We start from the raw sequence: 23,071 nt of genomic DNA on the forward strand, positions 1-23,071 counted from the left end.
GGCCTTTCTCTGTGATCGAGCATGCTGAGTTCGACCTCGGAATGGTATCGTGTCTCCTCGCTCGGGCTGCCGGGATGGCACGATGAGATGTGGCGTATTATGACATGCCCGACTCAGTCCCAGTCATCGTCGTCCTCTTCCTTGTGGTCAGAGGTGCTTCTGATGTTCTTGCTAAAGAGCTTCTCCTCCTCCGCCTCCTGAACTTCTCTCCTCCTCTTGGCAACCCGCATGTCATTGTCAGGGATCGCCCCAACATCGACGAGCAGGTTATCGATGTCCAACATATTGGTCTTGACACCATGCATTGTCATGAGTGTTACGACCTGTTTGACAATATCCCCCTTGTTGTAGACCAAGATCGTAGGACAGTTGCGCTCGGGGTAGTTCTCGATGGCCTGCGACGCTCTCATTTCGCAGAACTTGATGTCGCCGTACTCGCGTGCCGCCTGGCGCCACAGCTCTGACAGAACTCTCGACTCGACATTGGTGCCCAAGGAGGATGTAAGGAGGACAAACACCGGTCCGTTCTGTGACGCATCGGTGACTTCGCGGGAGTACTCGGGCTTGGATAAGGGATAGACGCTGCCATGTACCGACTTCTTCTGCAGTGCGCTGAGCTCCTTCATCCGTTGCTGGCGGTAAATCTCCAGAAACTCTTCGTCCTCCTCGTCTTCAAGCTCGTCAAGCTCATCCAGGTCCTTGCCTTCAAGTCTGTTCTCGTGTGCAAGTCGACGCGCTTCTTCGATAGCTTCTTGGATCATAGGCGTCGGGCTGGGGGGCTTCTCGGGGATGACGCCATGCTTGCGAAGGATGTCGTTCCTACAGAACTGTAAGCGGGCCTTGACCGCGAGGATGTGCCTCTCTGTCTCTCACCATTCTGTGTCGGCGTTGGGGTCGTCGATAGGAACAGCTATGCGCTGGTCTCCCGGGGCGGCCATCTCGAACGTGCGTGGCGGTCAAGGGGTAGTGTCGGCTTGAAGGAGGGGCAAATTGCGGAGTGTTAGGGAGAAGGTCGATGATGTTCAGGGAGCTTGTCGAGCTTGTGAAACGGGATGGGCCTGGGATCTAAGGGGTAGCCGTTAGGCAACTGTGGAATTATCGCCGCGACCTCGGTAGTGTATTTGTAAGAATAGTTGCCTGGAACGAAGATGTCGCTTTGCGATTCGAAAGAGAAAGAAAGTGACGACCCCTTTGGAGCTGTCTGGCCTCGCTGGCATGTCCACTCCGCGGGCGGTCTGCTCCTCTGTGTTGACATCCCCATCTCATCACTGCCCCGCCTCCCCCCCCCCCCGCCCCCGGGGAATGCAGCGTCACAGCGAGAGCCTTGTACACCCCCCGCGCCACTGGGTGAGCCTTTGAATCAGAGAGCACTTGGCGAAGGTGGCAATCGCCGGCCCCACTTTGACGGCCAAGGTCTGTGCAGCAGGGTTTCTGATTGGTACAAAAAGCGAGCCCTAACTGTCGCCTGCCAGCCTAGCCACTTTTGCGTGTGCTCCTCACAGACCGAAAATTTGCCTGAACTTTTGTGTCTTGCTAGGTTCGACCTCCCCTCTTTTTCAACCACCAACGAGCACAAATCTGCCGCCAATCCCACCAGATTTCATCATTCAACCGAAAGCTCGTTGTCTCGACATCGAATAATCAGTCAAGATGGTAAGACCCTGCCATTTTTGATTTTGCAGTTTTGGCGATGGAAATGGATTTTGGGCCCTTTTCGACGACGGGAAATGTGCATCGACACTTGGACGGAGGAACAGGTGGAACAGCGGAGGAAATCGAAAACAACGACCTCGGCGGACATCTGGGCGAAAAAAGACGACGAGAAAAGGGCAGGATTTGATGGAAATGGGGTTGTTTTGATGTTTAGACATAGGCTGTGATGCTGACAGTTTGATTTCTCAAGGTTCTCGCCGTTGATCTCCTCAACCCCAGCCCGGCTGCTGAGGCCCGCAAGCACAAGCTCAAGGTATGCCGCATCGACCCCCGACGATATCAATACACCACGGCCTCCTAGCCGCGACATGATACTGACAACGCGTCGCAGACCCTTGTGCCTGCTCCCCGCTCCTTCTTCATGGACGTCAAGTGCCCCGGCTGCTTCACCATCACCACTGTTTTCTCCCACGCCCAGACCGTCGTCATCTGCCAGGGCTGCACCACTGTCCTCTGCCAGCCCACCGGTGGTAAGGCTCGCCTTACCGAGGGCTGCTCTTTCCGCCGCAAGTAGACGGTTCGAGGGTCGGTTCTTTTCTTCAGCATAACGGCGTGGTAATGGGGACATCTTGGTATCTGCAAGGCTTCTGCCAGTCGGGCGCATAGAAATATCATACTCGATCGTCAATCAATCTCGTTGCGGAAGAAGATGGATTCACCAGAAGATTTACCTCGCGCGCACAACAAAATTGGGAGGGCGTTTTGGGTCCGGATATCTTGCATCATCTTCGTCTTTCTCGATTTGCGCGCGTTTCCTGCTGTTGTCTTGATGTTCAGGCAGGTCAGCCTGCGTGGGTGGATAGCGGGAGAAGGCACATGTTTCATGATTGCCCCGACTGACGTGCCATGGGCGGATGGCATTCGACAAGCCGCGATGCGGATTGCTTGGTTGTTTCCATACCTAGCGCAGTGGACGGGCTATAGGGAGGACACTGCTCCGGTACGAATCTACGAGAATCCACGACACGCGTCCTACCATCTTCCGTTGGCGTGATTTGTTGTGATATCCCTGTTTTGGCCGGTGTATGTCGCGTTTATGTTCCCCATGTTATCTCTGAAGTAATGCGTAGATGTATAGGGTCAAATAGCGGTCTGAAAAGTAGGTTGGGGACGTGTTCAAAATGATATCTCTACCAGACTGCTAGGGTAGTGAATTACGACAATACTCGCAGCTTTGCTATGCCGGCGAAATCGACGGTGAATCTTGCTTCTGTCACATGAGCCAGCCCGTCACAAGTGTCCATTCTGCTACTGGCTCCCATACCGCATTGTTTTCTGGCATTGTAGGCTTCAGTCATTGCTTCGTCAACATGGTTCCAGAGCAAAGGTATCAACTGCTCAAGCTAAGACCCGAGGCGCAACAAATGACCAACTGTAACCCGCCTTGTAATTCTTTATCGATGAAAGAAAGCCATCAACCAACAAACGCAGTGCGGCACACCTAGCACGATCACGCAGATGAATGAACTCAATTCAATATGCAACACGCCCAATCAGTGCCTTTGAGACAAGACAAAGTTTAGTTGTAACCAGCCGAAAGAATACCAAAACAGACGGGAACATCATCCAACAGTGACGTTTGGAATGCCGCTCAGAGCGCTCAGAGTTCTCGATACTTGTATGCATTACGCATGCAGACAGTTGTCCGGCTTTGCTCGCGTGCCTGTTTTGGAATGGCATGTGAGTTGAGGAAAGACCTGCTTGTTAGCATAGACTACAGCTGTCCAGGGACACCCCACGACAGTTCAAACTACGTATAATGCCCTCAAGAGTAACTTTAGGATATCAAAACAAAAGAATCCGGAGTTCCTAAGCATTCTCATCATCACCATCGTCATCTTGTTGTTGGCGTTGAAGCCTGCCAAGGCCGAAGATGCCAAGTCTGGCCAATGAGAGTGGAGCTGGTGTCATCTACGGCGGTCGGCAAAGACAACTTGATCGTGAGTGCTCGTCAAGGTCCTCAACGTCAAATGCAAGAGGCCCAGACCCACATGAACGGGTCACCCCCTTCATGCGACTGGATCGCTTCCGGCAACCCGACTTGTGAGTTGTGAACCCCAAGCCCCAGCGACCCAACGGTTGGTTGACTGGCTTGAGTGCTTGCATCTTCAGGGCTCTCCCCACATCCTTGTCACACCCCCTTCGAAACACTTCCCCACGTCATCTCTTCTTGATCCTCCCACCAGAAGGAAACTCTCCCGACAACACCCAACAAAACCTCTTCAATCCCATACACAAACCTTCAATCTGATTGCGAACTTCAGTTTCGAATCACCTTCCGAGATTTAAACCTTAATATTCTCCGACGGCGTAGATCCACCACCCGACAAACCCAACCAATTCCAATGTCCAACTCCCGAACCAAACGCCAGTTCGCCGGCGCAGCGAGCGACCCGGCCCAGCGCTCCATCACCTCCTTTTTCAAAATCACACCGTCCAGCGATGACTCACAATTCGATTCTACCAGCAGCGCATCGTCTGCAAAGGCCGCTCCCCTAAACGGCCCAGTCCTCCCGCCCACCATCCGATCCAGTCTCCTGAACGTCGGCATGCGCGTGCGCAAGTCCGTTCCGGAGGGCTACAAGACCGGCAAGATCGCATCGGGTTTCCCCTCCTGGATGGACGACAGCAACAACACCAACAGCAATCACATTGCGGGGTCCGGCGCAAGTGCATTTGCAGGAAACAACGGCCACAACCGTCCGGTATCGGCCGCGCCTCCCGCTCCCGCCGTCACCGCCGCCAGCAGTGCCAACCGGGAACTCACCCCCTTTTGCGGGATCCACAAAATCGGCGGGTACGCCGTCCAAGACGACAATAGCGCTTCTGCTCTAAGCAGCCAGGATTCCAACGCCAGCAGCGTCTTCTCCAACCCTTCCTCAGTCCGCTTTGCGACGACGCAGCAGGTCCAGGATGCCGCCAATCGCAAGCGCATCCACGAAGACGGAAGCTCGGAAGAAGGCGGTGCAGGACTCTTTGGAGAAGACATGGATTGGCGTCGTCGCGAGGAGTTTCACGATGACCAAGATGAGGAGAGAGCCCCGCGCAGCTTGGAGCCCATGGCTTGGTGTGGTGGAGGCAGCAGGACGAATACTATTGCGAATGATAGGGTGATGGCGGTGCCGAAGAGACAGGGGAGTCAGTTTACTCAGACTACGATTAACTTTGGCGGCTATGTTCCCCAGTCTTCTGGTGTCGCCCCGGTAGATGATTTCGAGGAGGCGCCGTTTTTGGATTATGGGTTAAGTCATCGTGGGGGAAGAAGTGGAGATATGGATATGGATTAGAGGTGACCTAGTCTGGCGGTTCCTTGTTTGTGTTTGTTTGATTTCATGGTGGTGGGGTTCTTCTTTTTGCACGCTTGTCCTTCTCTACCTCGACCTGACTTTTACGCATCGGTGCATTGTTCGCATATTGTATGGCGTTTATGGAGTTTGTTACGAGGTGGTTGAGGCCGGCAAGCACTCGTTTAGATGGGAGCAGGAGCATACGCGTCAGTGGCTTTCTTTTTCCTGTCGTCTTTTTGGCATGCGTTTTACATCATCGATCATTGACAGCAGGAAGTAGGTCTTGTGTATCGTCTATCTTGTAGTTATATCGAACCCTCAAGGGAACGTGAAGCGGTTGAGAAATCTTGCATACCTATAATCTAGAGCTCATTTGGAAGCCAAACAAAGAATGTTCGATCCACGCCTATTATACGTGGCTCAACATAACCGCATTTGAGTCCCTCATCACGGAATGCCCGACGTAAAACGCATACTGTCTCTTATCGATTTTCGTCCATCTCAAGAGTTGAAGACAGACTAAAACCAACCGACTCTGGGATTGAAAATGAACCCGTAAAAAGACCTCCTACCTCTAAAGAGCGGGAAAGGGGTCCCTGAACTCGAGTAGATCTCTCTGACCGTAAAACTCACCGGCGACAGTCAGAATCATATTCAGCGTCGCTCTCATGTTCAGGCGTTGTCTCGTCAACTCATCTTCCCGTTGCTGAGCTTCAGCGTCAGCAGCAGCAGTATCTTCATCAAGCTGAGCAAGCAATCGTGCCTTTGCAGCCGCGATGTCAGCCTTGGCATCATCCTTTGATGAGGAAGCAGGAGGGTCGGGGCCTCCCTCTTCATCGAGCACTTCTCCATCATCGATGTCCATGTCAATCTCTCCCTCCCCCGTCTCTTCTTGCTCCTGGCGTTGTTGCTCAACCTTGCTCGAGTTGCCCTGATCCTCAGTAACAAGGTTCGCAGCTGCCAAAGAGTCCTCGGCGGTAGCCGGTTCAACCCCGTCCTTCTCAGCCGCTTGACCCTCCGTCTCATTGCTGACCTCCTCCTCCTCCTCCTCCTCCTCCACGCGACCAACACCCTCATTACTCGTATCCGGCTCCAACTCAACCAAAACCTCCTCCTCCTCCTCCTCTTCACCATCATCATCTCCAACCAGCAGATCCTGCCCCTCCAGATCCCCCTCCACTTCCTCCTTCAACGCCGCCATCTGCGCAATGCTCACCATCATCAACACCGCCCTCTTCCCCAGCTCTCTCACCCACCCGATATCCGTATGATCCATCTCCCCCCTATCCGGCAACCGCGCCAGCAGCGCCCAGATCCACCGACTCGTGCGCTCGCGCAGCTCGCAACCCCGACGGATAAATTTCCCGCCCAGGATCACGCGCAAAAGCTTCAGCGCGCCGAAGCGGTCCATGGCGGCCACCTGCGCGGGGATCGGGTCCGTGTAGCGGATGCGTCTCGTCCAGACTCGAAAGGTCCAGGACTTGGGGCCGAAGGAGCCGACTTGGTAGCCGTGCTCTTTGTCCAAGGAGGAGAGGAGGGAGGGGGGCGGGGTTTGGTGTAGCATGGCCCGGAGCGCGGAGAATTGGGTCATGAGAGAGGCGAAGTAGGCTTCCCGCGCCAGGTGGCGGTTGGTGGCTAAGAGGGCGTGGGCGCGGGATGTGCTGGTTGACCAGTCGCTGTCGCTGTCGTCGTCATAGTTGGCGCCGCCGTAGCCGTGGCCATGGCCGTAGTAATCGTCGGCGTTGTCATCGTCTTCGGGGACGGACTGGAGGAGGTTGTCGGGTGCGGCCGTGTAGGCGCCGTCTTGGTAGTAGCCGCGGGAATCGCCGAGGCCGTCGTGGTAGATGCTTCGGTCTACGTTGTTGTTCGAATCACTATTCGAGAGGTAGGGCGGAAGTTGCGGCCCGGCTTTGGGAGCTACGAGGAGGTGAGGTATACCATTCGCTTCTTGTCTGTGTTACTTACCATCGTCAGTCATCATGGTCTGCCAAGTGGGAGAGATGAAGATTGTTTAGCCTAACGGGTATCTCTTTGCGAAGGGAGGGGAGGTAAGAGTATCCAGGAAGGGGAAGCTTACCGAACAGAACGGAGATAGGCGAGGGCATCGCCTTGGTCCTCGAATTCCAGGTCCTCGTCGCTGAGCGCAGCAGGCTCATCGAGGCCAGGGAAGGCGGCGCGTTGGCCATATGTAGAGTCGGTCTTTGGCTCCGTTGTTTTGGATTTGGCAGACGAATGCTCTTTCCGCCGCTTGGCTACGGGTTGCGGTGCTGGCTCCTCGTTGTCGGAGTGCGTGAGGGCATCATGGTCTCGCTTGGGGCCCATGGCTCGTTGTCCGGCTGGTTGTTTTGCGTTGCGAAGTTCGGCGACAACTTGCGGTAGCTAGATCAGTCTTGTCGAGGACGGTTAGTACTACGCAAGCTTGGCCAACTTAATCAAGCAGCTCGTTTGTGGTTGTTGTGCCAATTGAAGCCTGAGATGAAATTGCTTCAGGTTGCAAGTGGAAGCTGAGGTTTGGTATTTTACGCGTCTGGCATAACGAACAGTGACGAGACGAGCTCAGGTCCTAGTGTATTCGTAAAACGGGGTCAGGCTGCAGCTGAGCTCGCCAGGGGTTCCACTTTTCACCGTCCATGTATGATGATTGGCTACATTGGCTTAGCAACTGAGAAGAGTCAACTCGGTGATGGAGGTGCTTCTCACAAAAACTTATAAGAGGGTTGTTGTGCAAAGAGTTTGATAACAATACAATTGGAAGCGAATCGGAAGGCAAACAAGAAGTATGGAGGGTCGAGGGTCGTGGTATGCTGAGATTTTAAGGAAGTACGCTTGTACTATCCCCCAGATATTTTGTATTTCTGAACAGGACTTTATCTACTAGAGGTAGATTTCGAACAATTCTATCTCTACATATCACGAAGTCACAATAACAATGCAGAAAGGACGGTAACCATTCGCTCCTTGGAATAAGATAAAACACCGCTGATTAAAGACCACTGGAAAACCCTATTCACCCTCCTTCCCTCCACGCACTCTCCACGGGTGAGCAAGATTGATTGTGGTGTATCAGGCAGAGAGGAAACTTCCAATCGCCTTTTCACCCCAAACCTTTCTGTTCCGGTTCCTGGCTCCCATTACGAGCTTTAATTCGCCTCTACTCAACCTCCTTGGAAACACTCGTTTCTTCTTTCTTCATATACGCATTATCCTTGAACGTGAAACATAAACATGAACATAAACATAACAGAACCAGATTCCCATGCAGTGAAGAGAAACCAACGACCAGAGGAAGACGCATCACCATGTGAACGGGGCAAGCTTGAAAAGGGAAGTTCCTCTAACAATGATGATTGGGATGCTCGAAATGAACCAAGACGTGACGAACTCAAGAAGAGTGCCATAAGAGATGATGGATGTACACAGTCACAGACCATGAGAAAGTCAACGGGCAGATGTAGCTTGCCAGAAGTCATGAGCGGTTCCATAGACCCGAGGATGCCAACCCTCTTGTGCCTTTCGTGACTTGGAGGTTGCCATCCCTCTCGTGATTTTAGAAGGGGCCAACCTTCTCGTTCCCACAAGCGAACAGGTTGACGTGATAGTCCCCACGAGCAGCGCAACCCAAAACCATCCGGTGAGGATGGAATGCGGTAGCAGAGATGGGCGTGTCCTTGTGGCCCTGAAGGAAGCTGGAGTAAGGCTCAATCCGAGTCAGCTCATGGCCATCAAAGTCAAAGACCTTGACGAGATGCGCGGAAGTTCCACTGTTAAGGGTTGTACGTGTTAGTCACTGTAACTGATTCCGAGTATGATGACCACAAAAAGGGGAAACTTACACAGCAAAGACAGGCAAGTGTTCGTGAGTGCTCGCCGTCCTGAGTACGTCCTTGGTGGTCTGGAACGATTTGAGCGGCTGGTCCATGCGGATATCCCACAACCGGACCTTGCCATTTCGGCTGGCCGACAACAGCTCTCTCTGCCCACCGCGTTGCATGTGCACCGATCGCACCCACTGCCTCTTCTCGTCCTTCCATTTCCGAACCATGGCCTCCTGCGGCTTCATACGGGTGTCAAACACTCTGATCGCTCCGTCGCCAAATCCAGCAACAAAGATGTTGCCTGTCATCTGATCTGACGTGAGCGAAGTAACGCAGGAGCCGGATCGTGCTGGAATTTCATGGGTACACATTTCATGACCGGCATTCCAGATCCGAATGACCCTCTCATCCCCGGCCACGAGCACCTGACCCTTGACCTGCTGCCAGTCGAATACCATGCCCGAGTTGACGTTGGACGGAACCATGTGCGTCAGAGCACGCCAAGCTGATGCCAGCTCGATGTTCTCATTGCTATCGTAATTCCGGTAAACGCGGATCACACCGTCTGATGATCCTGTCATCAACAGCGCTTGATCATCTTCGTTGATGAACTTCATGTCTGAGATCTTAGACCCTTCTGGGTTGCCGTTGGAGAAGCGACTCTTTCGGGTACCCTGCTTCCAGTCCCACACGTTCACTGTATTTCCGTCATCTGCGACGGCAACGTAATTCTCAAACTGATGGAAGCTGAGTTTAGCCGGTTGCGAGCCATTATTGATGACGCCGATTTGGTTATTCCACTTGTGGGTTCGCGCATGCGTCTTCTGGGGCTGGGTCTCCCTCAAAACGGCCTCGTTGCGTGAACGGCGCCATAGGCGTTCGTTGTACTCGTGGCTGCCAGGCTCTTCGGCCTCCGATGCTTTCATTTGCGGCTCGCGGAAATACTCTATTGACCAGTCCAAGAACGTGCTCACCAATGGTAGGCTAGGCAGATCTTTCATGCTGCGCTCCTTGTAACCAGAACACGACGGTTCGTTGGCAACGTGGTAGTTTGCTGGTGATGTAGCCTGATCATTTTGCTCAGGCGGCGCAGAATCCAGACCCGGACCTTTTCGGCTGCTTCGAGATCCGCTTCTTTGTAGCCCAGGGGACACTGGCGGAATCGAGGTTGAAGAAGGATCCAGGGTCCCCATGAGGGGGCCAAACAGGTAACTTGCAGTCCTCTTGAGAAGGCCTGGCGAAGGCAATGGCTGTGCGACTGCAGCGTGAGTGCCGGCAGCGGCACTTCTCTGGCTCATATCACCCCTCGACACTTTTCTAGAGCGCCGGAGGATCTCGTCCATGAGATTTTGCGTTTGCGTTGTAAGCGGTGACTGGAGAAGTGCATTGTGAACATAGTCCACGATGATAGTGGCATCTCTCTGGGTTTCGGGATGTGGATCCACGCTCAAGATGTTGATGTGTTTCCAGCAGGCAGCGAAAATTGAATCATGCGCTACACCAAATGCCGATGGTTTGATACTGCCATCTCTCTCCCGGTTTTCTCGGCGAGCATAGTGCAACCCCATTCTGTGATCCTGGCCATCCTCTGGTGGAGGCGAAGCAAGATAATCCTTCTCCTCGGATAGTTGCTCGAAGGCGGCTACCAGGAACTTGCTCTCATAACGCAGAACAAAATGGGAGAAAAAGACTAGAAGTTCTTTCCGGACTATCGGGCTACCGTCTGTGGCCAGTTCAAGCATGGTCCAGGCAACGCTCTCCTCGATCCTCGCAACTTCGTCCGTGAGATCCGGGATTCCTAGGAACGTGGTCATAGCATGCGCCATAGCTGCCCGTACTTCAGGGTTGGGATCCCTACTAAGGTGGGAGAGCTTCGCAGTGGCGTTCTCCCGAATGCCCCTCCATTTACCTTCAGGAAGGTCCTTCCAAAGCTGGCTGATGCAGAGGCAAGACCATTGCTTCAAGAGGGGTCCTTCTGGACGTGCGATATGGTATAAGCAATACGACATGATGTCGGTTGAGTTGCAGACGAGTTGTCCAGGCTTGTAGTCTTTGCACAGCATAGCCAAGATGAACGCACACATCGCCTTGTGCTCATCCAAGAACCCGACGCTGACCATGGAAAGGGTATCTTGCGGCTTCATTATGGCCGCGAAGTAATTGTACCCACTATCCTTAATAAGGTCTTGCTGGCATGAGATATCGACCGCAAGAACGCGAGTCCAGATGAACACCATGACTGGCTTGAGGTCTTGCGCCGCCGACTGGAGGAGTTTCAAGACGTACGGGAAGATGCCAATGCTGAGCGCCAGTTGCACTGCCCAAGGCCCAAGGTCCAAGAACCTTGCCAGTAGAACCAGAGCTCGTACTCGATGCTGCTGGCTGAGCAATACTTGCAGAACAACTGGAAGCTGGTCAGGTGGCTTCTGGGACAAAGCATCCCCTCGCGTCAGATAAATCTCGAATGCTGTAAGCTGCTCCGCGAAGAATGACGAGTTGATGTACTCATACTCTATCCCTTCACTCTCCTTTCTCTCTAGGTCCGGCAACTGGGCAAGCGCCAGATCGACAGCCAAGTCCCAACTTTCCCAAAGGGGATGCTGACGTGTATCTGGCAGCTCGGGATACGACTGAGGATGGCAATTGTACACAGGCATGATGCGCTGTGCGAGTAGGAAGTTTCGGAAAAGAGCAGCAACCATCAAATCTTGCCTAAAGAATTTGCGGAAGAGATGGCGTGGTAGCGTGGTCCATGCAATGGTATCTGTGATGGCAGTAAAGATCCAGTTGAGTTCTCCGAGGGGCGTCCGGCGCTCCTGAAGCCGCCCTGGCAGCTTCTTGGCTCGCTCGGGAGATATTTTGGTTTTGAGGGGATTCTGCAGACAGAAAAACCAGAGTGCCATCTCTATAGGGGTGGTCAAGCAACAAGTGAAGAGATCAGCAGGCAAGTCGGGGTTGGTTGGCAGATTCTCCTTGACATTGCAGGCTGCCAGATGGATGTAGGGACGGAAGTTGATCTTTTCGTGATTTGGGTCCCGTTGTGCCGCCTCCTCTTCTTCTTGCTCGTGCTTTTCAACGAAACGGTGGTAATTGCTGAGGATATTGCCTGCCTCGGAGCAATCCCACACATATATTGTGGGCGCCTGCAACCATTGCTGAAGGTCATAGAGAGAGACGGGGATATACTGCGTATAGTTCTTGTTAAAAACCCAAATTTCTCCCGAGGCTGTTGGCTTAGGCACTCCATGTCCATTGTAATGGAAGAGAACACGCTCATCCTTGGCACTTCTTCGGAGGGAGACACTGAACCGCTTGGTTTCTTCGATGGACGGGTCCAAATACTGCTTGTAGCGCGTCCGAATAGCGAGGGTCTCATATTGAGATTGCAAAGCTTTGCCGATATTCTCCAGTGCCTTGGAAACAGGAGGCACCGTCGGATCTTGCCAAGCTTCAAGCCTGGCACCCGGGGTGGTGCGAAGTTGGTCTGGTGGTTCCACTCCTATGTTCAAGCAGACTGCTATCGCGGCAGAAACTGTTTTTAGGCGATCGCGCATACGCCAGTCTTGGATTTCGAAAGCGGGTGTCTTTGGCTTCCCTGTTGTCTCATGTCGCTTATCGGTAAAGTACATGTACCAGCTCTGCGCAGCGCACGGTTAGCGACATCCCAACCAAGGCAGGGACACAAATCAACGTACATTTGCAAGCTGAGAGATTACTTCTTCGGACTGATAATGGTCCTCGAACCCATGCCTGGCACCCCAATCATGGTACTCTTCGTCAACTTGTTCGATGGGGCTTTCCCTCTCCAACCGCAGTCCGTGTTCGCTCTTGGACCGCAGTAATGGCGGCTTGGCCGGCCGGGCGACAGGCACATGATCGTCATCATCTGATTGCCCACCATGCAAGGTGGTTCCAGGAGATGTTTGGTTATTGTCGTCGGGGGCGCTTGAGGGGCGTCGAAACATGGGCGCTGGTGAGGAATCGGACATGCGTCTCTGTATGTTGGATCGAAGTGGCAGCTGGTTCTGAGCAGCAGGATGAGAGGTCCCGTTTGTTGCGACGCGCTGGCTGCCATCTTCTGGCCTCTGAGAATGGACTTGTGACATTGTTACTGAACTTTGACGAGCTGGGTTGTTCATTGTGTGGCGGGATGGAGATGTAGCAGTTGATGACGAAGGGCCGGGCCTCGCGTAACGGCCAGAAGCGGGAGCGGGAGCTGAGGGCTGTCTCTGGCCAAATTCTGCGGAACCGGGGTGGGAGGCGTGAAGAGAAACGGTAGTCATGGTACGCGACTAGACGAAAGCGAAGATCATGGTCCCCGGAGGGTAGAGTCGGGTTTTCGAGGCCGCGACGAGGCCGGGTATGGGTGTGTAGTGGATGAGTCGAGAACAGAGCAGCGGTGTAACAGTCTGTAAAACAGCGAGCGTACGGTGATTTGAAGGTGATGTCGGCGATCCAGGTTTAATACAAACCAAAGCTGTATGTCCAGCAGAGGTGATGACGATCTGAAAGTAGGGACGGAAACGCAGAGGTCGGATGGCGCGTGGGGTAGGAGTGCGACTAAGGTAGCCAGTCGGTGGTAGTAGCCGGCTGTAGTAGTGGTGCTGTCGTGACCTTCGTAGTCTAGATTTGAGAGATGGGATTGGGTCAGTCTAGACTTCTATCAGAGGCAGCTGCGCGCGGGTCATGGATTTGGTGAAATGCGCTTCCACATTGTGTAACCGGGGCCTACCAATTGTCACTGCCAGCGAATTGCCTGTGTCTCCTCTAGTATACCGGGATTGTTGCAGATAGCAGTTGGTGAGACCCGGGACGATACGAAACAAACACCTAACCACCGTTTCGAACTGGCAATGGCCGTGATGATGTCGGCAGAGCGTGTGTTGTCGTGGTGGGTGGTAGTGGGTTGATGCGGGCCGTGGATGGAGACGTGGATGTGGATGCGCTGCGGATGTACACTCGCCTTTGGGATTGAAGCGCTAGGTACGAGTCGGTTCTGCGGACTGCGGAGTGCCCATCGAGAGGTGAAAACAGTGGAGGGTAGGCAGGCTGAAAGCGTCCTTGGCGTCTCTTTTACCGCCCGAACCGTCACGGTGTCACCACAGAAGGAGGCACCTGCACGCACATGATGGATGATGCAGTGCACATGGTGGTCTATGCTTTCAGCCTCACTCCCGTCGGTGGTAAGGTAGCTCGGTAGCTGCACCGCAAAGTTGCCATTAGGTTTTCCGCGTGTGTCAGCTGGGACTTCCCGTTCATTATTGATAGTGCCCGAGTTAACGGCCTGGGACTCGGACTCGAGGATTGCTTCAAGGATATCACAAATCCATGCGCCGCCTCATTCTGGATCCGATTCCCGTCGTTAGCCAACTACCTCTTCATATGCCTACTGCGCAGGACGGATTATCATCAATTTGTCAACCTTTGTCGAACACAATCTCATCTCTGTTGGCACATTTTCAACGATCGAACCATAAGTATTAGATAACCTTTGAGTCCTCTCAACACGAAATCGGCAAAACTCACTCGACCGCAATCCACGCTGCCACGGTATTTGCTAGATATCGGTAGTCGTGCATGGTGTCGCCGGCAGACGCCGGAGCCTTCCCGTTGTTCCTGCTCACCTGCTTGTGTCTTGATGTTGACAACTTCGTTCCGTATTCTATACCTATGGCCAAAAGATGGTTGACAAGACGGGATGGTCCGCAGTGGTATTTACATCTGATTATTCAACAGAATTTACCTTGCTTTTATTGGCTGTGGGAAACGCTTCAAGTTGCATTGATCGCACCTTCATGCTTTTGCATGAACTCCAATTTCAAGAAATATCAGGTGGAGCCCCGGCCATCGGGGATCGCTGGACAGGGGGTCTGTGCGCTCCGGTCCTTTGCCGCGGAGCTTCACGTGAAAATGTCCGGAACGGGAGCCGGCCACCCCGAGGACACCCGCTCCGAACAAGATCAAGCGAATTTCTTCATCCTACCTCTACATCCAACCAGTGAATGGTAACCTTCTTGGAGATATCTCTCTGCATCCGTATGGACCGGGTCTGGTGGCATGTCGATTTATTCTCCGCATCGGCATCAACTCTTCCGGCCCCTGAAGTTTGAATAAAGATGCTTGCAGGAAGCGAGTGCGGGATGGTCTGTGCGTGGTAATAAGAAACATGAAACAATCAACGTTGGTTCCACGCTACCCTGCTGGGTCTGAGATGTGACCCCAGACGCCAGAGAGATGACATGCCTGAGGTCCAACAATGGTTGCAAAGGACTCGAATGCTTCATTGTACTTTTGGTGTTGTTTTGAACATACTACCCGACTCGACGGCGGGTGTCGAAGCGGGTTGCCGTGTTTGTGTTTCCGGTGCCCGGTGTACTTCCTTGTACGTTAAGACCGGGAGAGAAAACATGTTGAAGTCTTTGGCCGCATGGTAGGCGGAATCTGACCTCACATTATCGTGTTGGGTATACGATGTGGCTCTGCACTGTTACCGGTGGGTGTGTGGTTGAGCCAAGCCTAATTTACCAATACCCACCCTCTTTAATGGTAAGAAGGCCTTGACAAGACAAGGCCACCAAACACCCACGGGTACAGCTGCCTAACACCATCTGCCAAATAGGGTGCGTAAAATCACCACTTGTGTGATATCAGACCGTTAGACTTTTGAAACTGTCACAGGATGGCGTGTTATTATCCAAAAGATCTTGACAGTCACAACACTATTGGGCTTCGAAACAGTGTTGTGCCTCTACACGGCGGAAGTGTGGTCTCTTATTGGATATCCTTTTGTTCCAAAAACCCGGCTGAGGTGTGGTGAGAAAGTGCTTATTATGCTGTATCAGCATAAGAGTTAGTACTATGTATACTTCAGTTTACCGTGTCAAACTGTTCCTGATCGAAGAATATGAAAAAGAAAGTCGCAGGTAGATACACGACCAGGTAATTAGGAGAAACCCGAAATTGTTAAGGATTGCAAAGTGGAAGTGAAGTGCTTGCATCAGTGGGACTCCAACAAAGTGCCCGGGAACCCCCCCTGAACCCCTTTGTTCGCTTTCTTCCATGAGGTCTCCGCTTCTTCGCTGGAGGCTGCAGTTGCCATGCTTTCCATTGGAAGCTTTTGATGGTCGCTTTGGAAGGTTGCTAGGGTTAGGCCGTTAGGTCAGATTCCCATCTCAGCATCGATGTTCTGACGGGCGGGGATGGACGGCCATTCACACGGCTGCAGCCTGCATCTTCCACTTGCTGCCGGGCTGCGCTAACATCTTGTCCTTCAGGTACGGGCTATGTATAGCAGCTGCAGGTGCAGTAGATGCACCTCACCTGGGTTGCTGTTTCCGTTCCATCACATCAGGTTGGCTTAGTTTGTGCATCACACTTGGGCAATCGAGAAATTCTTCTCGTCCTCAAGTGAAAAAGCGTTCACTCTTGTTGGTTATCCACCCACATCTTGCTGGCGCTTGGCAGTCCCTCTATTATCAAGGTATTCTTTTAATCATCATCTCAATCAATAACAGACGCCCTTCTCTTTTTCGGGTGGCGCGTGCGTGCCCGCTGAGTGCTGACAGGGACCCCCTCCCCCCCTAAAAGGGGAACCTGGAAGAGGAAGAGTGCAGGTGAGCCTAAACAAGCTGGGACCCGACAAAAAAGTAAGACTCTACAACTACTTTTGCTGCGTTACAACCCAGCAGGTCAATCCAGCAGTATTCAGGGCCCCCATCATCCCCGTCATTCAATTGAGCAGAAATTCGATCGCTTGTTTCCCCCCGGGTCCACCTCCATTTACAGACGACAGGCCGACCGACCGATGCTTGCCCCCAGCCATCTCCAAACTCGTACGAGCCTTCAACTCCCTTCCCCGTCAGCGTCAGTGAGCTTGTCGCGGTTCACGGTTCACGGTTCACGGTCACGGTCCGGTGTCTTTGGTGTTCCTGGTGTGCTTTCCTTCAGGTTCTCCCAGCACGAGCCTCCTAGTTAATTGGAAGCGTCTGCTACTACGCGCACGCTCGACCTCCCGCCGCTCGCTGTCACGGTACGGTCACGGTCACGGTCACGGTCACGGTCACGGTCACGGTCACGGTCACGGCCACAGGTACCACCTCCCTCCCGGACCCGAGTCGCCCAATTGCCCGTGCGACCGCTGTGGGACGCCCCGAGCTCCCAAGTCACGACGAGACGAGTGTGTAAAGACGAACACCGACCTCGACGCCCCCCCTTCGACCCATCTTTTCCGACGACCTGAAGCCCTCGGCGAAACCAACTTGTCGCCGCTGCCCCCCAAGGGCGGCCCCAGAGACTAGACATGGCCTTTCTTTTCAAGTCCAAGAAGAATCACGACAGAGGGCCAGGCAGCCGAGATGGTCCCCCGGGATCGGCATCGTCAACCCAGAGCGCGACGGCGCGCGTCAGGGACGAGAAGGGTTCCCGATCAACACCTACTGGCAGCTTGAACTCCCTGGACAATGACGGTAGCGTAGGCAGCCCGGAGCAGCAAAACTATGGCCGCCCACGAGGCCAGACCCTGGAAGGGCAGCATCAACATCAGGGGCAACAACAAGCGCCCTTGCAGATGCAATCCCGGGACCCCCAGCAACAGCCGCCGAGCGATCTTCCTGTAAGCCATGTTTACCATTTTTACACATTGAATTCTAGTCATATTGCTTTGCGCCAGGTCTTTGGTCTATATGGGACGAATCTTCTTAACACTTTCAATCCATAGTTTCGTAATGGCGCAAACCCGAACCCGATGCCAATGGCAAACCCCAACGCCTCGCTCTACCCATGGTCGCAAAGGAGGTTAACGTATACGACGTCGCAACCGAGCCCCTTTCCCCGATATGGCGCCGCTGTCAATTCGGTATCGTCTAAAGAGGGCGATATCTATGTGATGGGCGGCTTGATCAACAGCTCGATGGTCAGGGGTGACCTATGGATGATTGAAGCTGGTGGGAGTATGGCCTGCTACCCTCTTGCGACGACGGCAGAGGGTCCTGGCCCAAGGGTTGGACACGCCAGTTTGCTGGTTGGAAACGCGTTTATTGTGTTTGGCGGAGACACCAAGATCGATGAGTCCGACGTCCTCGATGAGACGCTATACCTCCTCAATACTTGTAGGATCCCTATCGCCGGCTTTTTCCTCATCAAGAAGGTTTTCGCTAACCAGTTTTAGCCACGCGACAATGGTCAAGAGCTCTGCCGGCCGGTCCACGACCTGCGGGTAGATATGGCCATACTCTTAATATTCTAGGATCCAAGATCTACGTCTTTGGTGGCCAGGTAGAAGGATACTTCATGAATGACTTGGCAGCTTTCGACTTGAACCAGTTACAAATGCCCAACAACCGCTGGGATCTGCTGATAGCTACCACAGAACCTGGAACTCCTCCGCAAGTGAAGGTTCCCCCTGCTAGGACAAACCATTCCATGATAACTTTCAACGATAAGATGTACCTGTAAGTCCAGCCCATCTGCCGGATTACTGGTGGCAGACACTAAACAAAACTAGGTTCGGAGGCACGAACGGTTTTCAATGGTTCAACGACGTTTGGTGCTACGATCCAACGACCAATGCCTGGACTATGCTCGACTGTATCGGATATATCCCCGTCCCGCGCGAAGGTCATGCGGCCGCCATTGTTGATGATGTCATGTATATCTTTGGAGGCCGTACCGAGGAAGGAGCGGATCTTGGTGACTTGGCGGCTTTTCGGATCACCTCTCGCCGCTGGTATACGTTCCAGAATATGGGCCCTTCGCCCTCGCCTCGATCCGGTCATAGCATGACGGCAGTTGGCAAGACCGTTGTGGTTGTGGGTGGAGAGCCAAGCTCTGCTACGGCAGCTGTGAATGATCTCGCCTTGGTTTACTGTCTAGACACGACAAAGATCCGATACCCAGCTGATTCGGCAGGCAATCCTGGTGCCCCAAGGAACGCGGCAAGGCGGCCAAGTAACGCGACTCCTCCATCTTCGAACCAAAACTTCCCGCCTCGAGACGGTTCTTCGGGTCCCCCTGATCAGAGACGGTTGGTCGGACCACCTGGGGAGGCCGGCACCACTAACCCCCAGAACGGATACAGAGGCCCCCCGAATCCGAACGACCAAGCTGGCCCTAGAGGCCCCCCTTATGGGCCTCCTAATAAACCTATGAGACCCGGTCCTCCAATGGGTCCAGCCGGCCCTCCCCCTCAAGGCCAACCCCCAAGGCCGGGTGTGAACCCAGCAGTCGCCCGAGCAAGGAACGCCTCGGCAGACAGCAGGGCGGACTCTCATCAAGGCTCCCCTGCACAGTCTCCGATTGTTCAACAAGCCCCGGTTTTCACCCAAAGCGAGAGATCCGGTTCTGTGGGAAGTCACACACCAACTCAAAACACACCACGCTCTGCATCATCTGCGTCAAGGCAGACGGAGCCCCCTGCTGCTGAAACGCCCAAGTCCACGCCTCTGAAGCAAGCCCGCACGCAAGGATCGGTCGATAGCTCAACGGATGCAAGCCTGAAGCAAGCGGCCACTCGTCCTGCTTCTCCACCGGCGCCTACTACCAGGCTGAACAGCAATTCCATCAACCGAAGGTCATCGCAGCGGAGTTCTCAATCAGTGGTACTTCTGAAGGAGCTAGACGCAGCAAGGAATCGCAATGCCTGGTATGCTTCGGAGTTGGAGTTGGCACGCAAAGCCGGTTATGTGCCCACCGCCTCGATGAGCCCAGCGCTAGACCAACGAGCGGCGGAGACGTTTGACGACGAGGACAGGCCTTTAATCGAAGCTTTGCTTGCCATGCGCACTGAACTTGCCAACGTACAAAGTTCAGTAGACAAACAGGCAGTTCTCGCTGCTAAGCAAATCGCCGAAGCCGAGCGGCAACGAGATGCTGCTATCCAGGAAGCGATTTATGCCAAGGCCAAGCTGGCAGCGCAGGGAGGAAGCGCCAGGAGCACGCCCCAGCTCGATACCGATAAGGATGGGAACGATCGTGTGGGTGAGATGGGCAAGAAGCTTGCCAACGCCTTGAGTGTTCAGAAAGAGCTACAGGACCAAGTAGAACGCCTAAAAATCGACCTCGACGCCGAGAAGAAGGCCAGGAAACTGGCCGATGATACGGCCAGTGCTGCTCAGAAGAGGATGGCGGACCTGGAGAACTTCAAGCAAAGGAATTCCGGCGAGGTAGAGCAGCTCAAGGCTGAATTGCATATGCTGCAACGGCAGGCAAGAGAAGCTGAAGTCGCCGCGTCGGAATTCGAATCTACAGCACAAATGCTCCGCCTTGAGAAGGATGAACTGGAAAACAAGTACAACGCAGCTGTCGGTAACTCTAAGCAAAGCGTCGAGACATTCCAGTCCCTGAGGGAAGCGGTAGCTGCAACAACCGAAATGAGAGAGACGCTTGAAAGGAAACTTGATGAAGAGCGTGCACTCCGGGAGGACATTGAGGCCACGTTGAACAAGCTCAAGGCTGAGCGTGAGGTTCAGGCTGCTGAATTAGCTACAGTTACTCAGCGCCTGAGAGATGCCGAAGAGCGAGCCGAACGCCATGCTAACGAGGCGCGTGTCCACCGTCAAGCTGTGCTCGCCGGTTTGGACAAGGTATCGACAATGGAAAATCACAACCTGGGCAAGGGCGACATCGACCGCACATCTGCCCTCCAAGGCCAGCTAAGCGCCGCTAATGCGCTGGTGAGGAAGTATCAGCAGGATGCGGATTCTGCCTCAGACAAGCTACGAAGTGCAGAGGAACGCATTGCTGGACTTGAGGCCTATCAAGAACAAGCCAGTCGTGAAGGCGTCTCGATCCGCAGGCAACTGCAGAGTGCCCTAAGAGAAACCCAGTCCCTTCAGGCCGCCAACTCGGATCTCAAGCAGCAATTAGCCAAGCAACAACTGGAAACTAACGCCGTCCTGGTCCAACATAACACGCTCAAGGATATCCTCACTGAACGTGGTATTTCACCTACCAGTGTAAACCGCCAGAGTCGACTCGGCAGCCCACGTGAGGGTTCCCCAGAGCAGATGCGCCTGCGCGAACTTGAACAACAGCTTTCCGCCGCGCAAGCTGCGCACGAGGAAACAAAGGCGGCAGCGGCAAAGCAAGCGCAGGAAGCAGAGACGACGTATCGTGACAAGCTTGCCCAGCTCGATAATGACTATCAGTCAGCTGTGCACTATGTCAAGGGTACTGAGAAGATGTTGAAGCAGCTTAAGGAGCAGTTGACGCGGTATAAGACCGAGAACTCTCGCCTCAAGGAACAGGTTGTTGAGCTGGAAGACAAGGTCGGGGGTGAAAATGGCTCCAGCGGCGCACCTGCGGATTGGGAGGCTGAGCGGGAATCGTTGCAAGGGCAAGTCAGCGAGCTTCAAGCTGAGCTACAGAAGACGGCATCTCAACTCGATCAACAGCTTCAGTCTTTGCGTGAAGAGCTTCAAGATGTCCGCCGGGAACGCGATTCGGCGGCTCACTCCAGTGAGGACGCCAGCCGGCGTCTTGAAGCGACCAAGAAGGACCTCGAGGAGCTGCAGCACGAGAATAGCCTTCTGGAGCGCCGCGCCCGGGATGCGGAGCAGAAGGTCAGCACACTGCTTGATCAAGTAGAGATGAGCGTCGACAACTACCGCAGACGCAGCCGGCAAGTTCCGAACGAAACGATCGGGGCTGCGATGACACCAGTGGGTCCTCCCAATGGAATAGGACATGCCCGGCATGAGTCCAGCGAAGCTGAAAGCTTGTACGGGCCCGGACCCGATGCTAGAGATAGCGTCGCGCTGGATCACCTGACAAGCGAACTCGAGACGTTGCGGAGCCGTTGGCAAACCAACAGCATGAACTACCGACACAGCAACGCGTTTGACTTTGAGGGGCTCGGGACTCCTACCACAGCTCCTCCTAGGAAAGGTGATGGTAATCCCGGTCTAAGCGAAAGCATGGCGGATTGGAGGAAGAAAAATTTCGACGACAGTCACCTTAATGATGATGAGCATCAACCGGCCGGATCTGCCAGATGAAGAAAAGAAGAGAAAAGAAGCTTAGCCATATAGGAAAGCTAAGCGTGTAATTTGAGTGCGAGTGCGGCGATTGCACCCACCACACCAGCAAGCAAGCAAGCAGTATATCAGCGAAATCCTTTTTTTTTTTTTGGGAATACTATGCCATGAACGAAGACGTCTTAATGTTTGATGGCTATTTTGGTAGAGAGAGATGCGCTTAATTTTCATACATTTCTTATTTCTTCGATAATTTGATGGGGATGGGAATGGAAGGAAATATCATTTTGCTTGAAACGCCCGTTCGGTCTCTAGGTACTTAGTTCTCCTTGTGCTCTGGCCTCTCTGTGCTACTGTAACAGTTTTCTTCTTGACTACCCCTTTCCTTTTCTTGTGGGAGACTCTATTCTGTTTGTAGTTTTGTTGGAAAACTTGATTTTTCGATTTTCCGTGGAGTTGAAATGGCAAATATCCAAGTTGTTCTGATAATGATTGTGCTCAAGGTTTCTTGTCTTGTCTTGGGTGAAAAGATATCGTGAAAAGCAACTCGCAAGGATATGTTCGTGTTATAAATGAAGACTCATCCTTGACTATACAAGTCCCGTTCACATGGTGTATGTCTCTGTTCTCTTCTCATTCAAAAGTAAACCAAATGACAGCCCTACACCATAGATAGACTAGAGCTGCGTTGAATGTTGGAGCTTATAATTGACCATAATTAGTCGAAAAATTAATTTATACCTAGCAGTATGAGAGAATATACCGTTGATTCTGAAATTTCTTTTCTTCACTGGAAAAGAGCATGACAACAGTCCCAAACCCACATTGCCCAGCTGTAGATATCCTCATAGGGTCTCTCCTCCATCTCATACCCACTGTTCCCCCCCCAGCTGAGTTGCTAGCTCACCTCACACATGGCCTTGACCTCGGCCCTCAATCGGAGCGCCAAGACGCGCCAAGACAGACCTCGGCCCTCAATCGGAGCACTATAGCGTATATAGAAATATAAAGTTATACTATGCTCGCTTAACAATAGTTAACGTTGGGGAAACTATAATAACTACCTATTTGAGATTAATATTATTTATATAGGATTAGTTCAGAACTAATTATGAACAAGTTCGTAAATAATAATTATAAAAGTTATTAATTTATATTCGTTTATTTTTAGACTACTAAAAATAGTAAATAAGCGCCTATTTTATATTAGTATTAATTTTGAAAGATTAGTTTAAAACTAGACGCGAACTAATTTAGAACGAGTCTACCTATTGAAATTTTATAA

At 53.0% G+C, this 23,071-nt stretch overlaps 6 protein-coding genes across 6 annotated transcripts; 3 read left to right on the forward strand and 3 right to left on the reverse strand.

Annotated features, from left to right (window-relative positions):
- Positions 1-18: 18 nt before the first annotated feature.
- Positions 19-1,043, reverse strand: B0H65DRAFT_43682 (thioredoxin-like protein). Its single transcript, XM_062825262.1, has 2 exons — positions 874-1,043; positions 19-819 (listed from the first exon to the last, which is right to left on the reverse strand). The coding sequence occupies exons 1-2, from the start codon at positions 936-938 to the stop codon at positions 114-116; spliced, it is 771 nt and encodes a 256-aa protein (XP_062686696.1). The 5' UTR covers positions 939-1,043; the 3' UTR covers positions 19-113.
- Positions 1,044-1,679: 636 nt separating this feature from the next.
- Positions 1,680-2,227, forward strand: B0H65DRAFT_414811 (ribosomal protein S27-domain-containing protein; the record flags this gene model as incomplete). The annotated part of the gene is made up of 3 exons (XM_062823943.1): positions 1,680-1,853; positions 1,904-1,966; positions 2,045-2,227. Coding segments are annotated over 3 exons (420 nt in total), but the record flags the coding sequence as incomplete, so codon positions are not given.
- Positions 2,228-3,939: 1,712 nt separating this feature from the next.
- B0H65DRAFT_43763 (ribonucleotide reductase inhibitor-domain-containing protein) lies at positions 3,940-5,324 on the forward strand. Its single transcript, XM_062825323.1, has 2 exons — positions 3,940-5,206; positions 5,281-5,324. The coding sequence occupies exon 1, from the start codon at positions 4,059-4,061 to the stop codon at positions 4,998-5,000; it is 942 nt and encodes a 313-aa protein (XP_062686698.1). The 5' UTR covers positions 3,940-4,058; the 3' UTR covers positions 5,001-5,206; positions 5,281-5,324.
- A 64-nt stretch (positions 5,325-5,388) lies between these two features.
- On the reverse strand, positions 5,389-7,543 carry B0H65DRAFT_43751 (uncharacterized protein). The gene is made up of 2 exons (XM_062825317.1): positions 7,078-7,543; positions 5,389-6,952 (listed from the first exon to the last, which is right to left on the reverse strand). Exons 1-2 carry the CDS (start codon positions 7,320-7,322, stop codon positions 5,575-5,577), a joined length of 1,623 nt encoding a protein of 540 aa, XP_062686699.1. The 5' UTR covers positions 7,323-7,543; the 3' UTR covers positions 5,389-5,574.
- Positions 7,544-8,547: 1,004 nt separating this feature from the next.
- On the reverse strand, positions 8,548-13,098 carry B0H65DRAFT_414046 (raptor N-terminal caspase like domain-containing protein; the record flags this gene model as incomplete). The annotated part of the gene is made up of 3 exons (XM_062823884.1): positions 8,548-8,761; positions 8,834-12,453; positions 12,511-13,098. 3 exons carry the CDS (start codon positions 13,096-13,098, stop codon positions 8,548-8,550), a joined length of 4,422 nt encoding a protein of 1,473 aa, XP_062686700.1.
- A 3,777-nt stretch (positions 13,099-16,875) lies between these two features.
- B0H65DRAFT_554785 (uncharacterized protein) lies at positions 16,876-21,807 on the forward strand (the record flags this gene model as incomplete). Its single annotated transcript, XM_062830007.1, is given in 20 exon segments — positions 16,876-17,426; positions 17,532-17,922; positions 17,982-18,264; positions 18,318-19,974; positions 19,984-20,133; positions 20,149-20,163; positions 20,191-20,298; positions 20,308-20,394; positions 20,428-20,484; positions 20,494-20,617; positions 20,630-20,709; positions 20,731-20,766; positions 20,779-20,797; positions 20,813-20,973; positions 20,989-21,057; positions 21,067-21,150; positions 21,160-21,268; positions 21,296-21,475; positions 21,494-21,596; positions 21,606-21,807. Coding segments are annotated over 20 exon segments (4,227 nt in total). The 5' UTR covers positions 16,876-17,114.
- Between the last annotated feature and the right edge of the window lie 1,264 nt (positions 21,808-23,071).

This window comes from Neurospora tetraspora (genome assembly GCF_033439725.1).
Source record: "Neurospora tetraspora strain CBS 560.94 chromosome Unknown B0H65scaffold_1, whole genome shotgun sequence".
Taxonomy (NCBI): Eukaryota; Fungi; Ascomycota; class Sordariomycetes; order Sordariales; family Sordariaceae; genus Neurospora; species Neurospora tetraspora.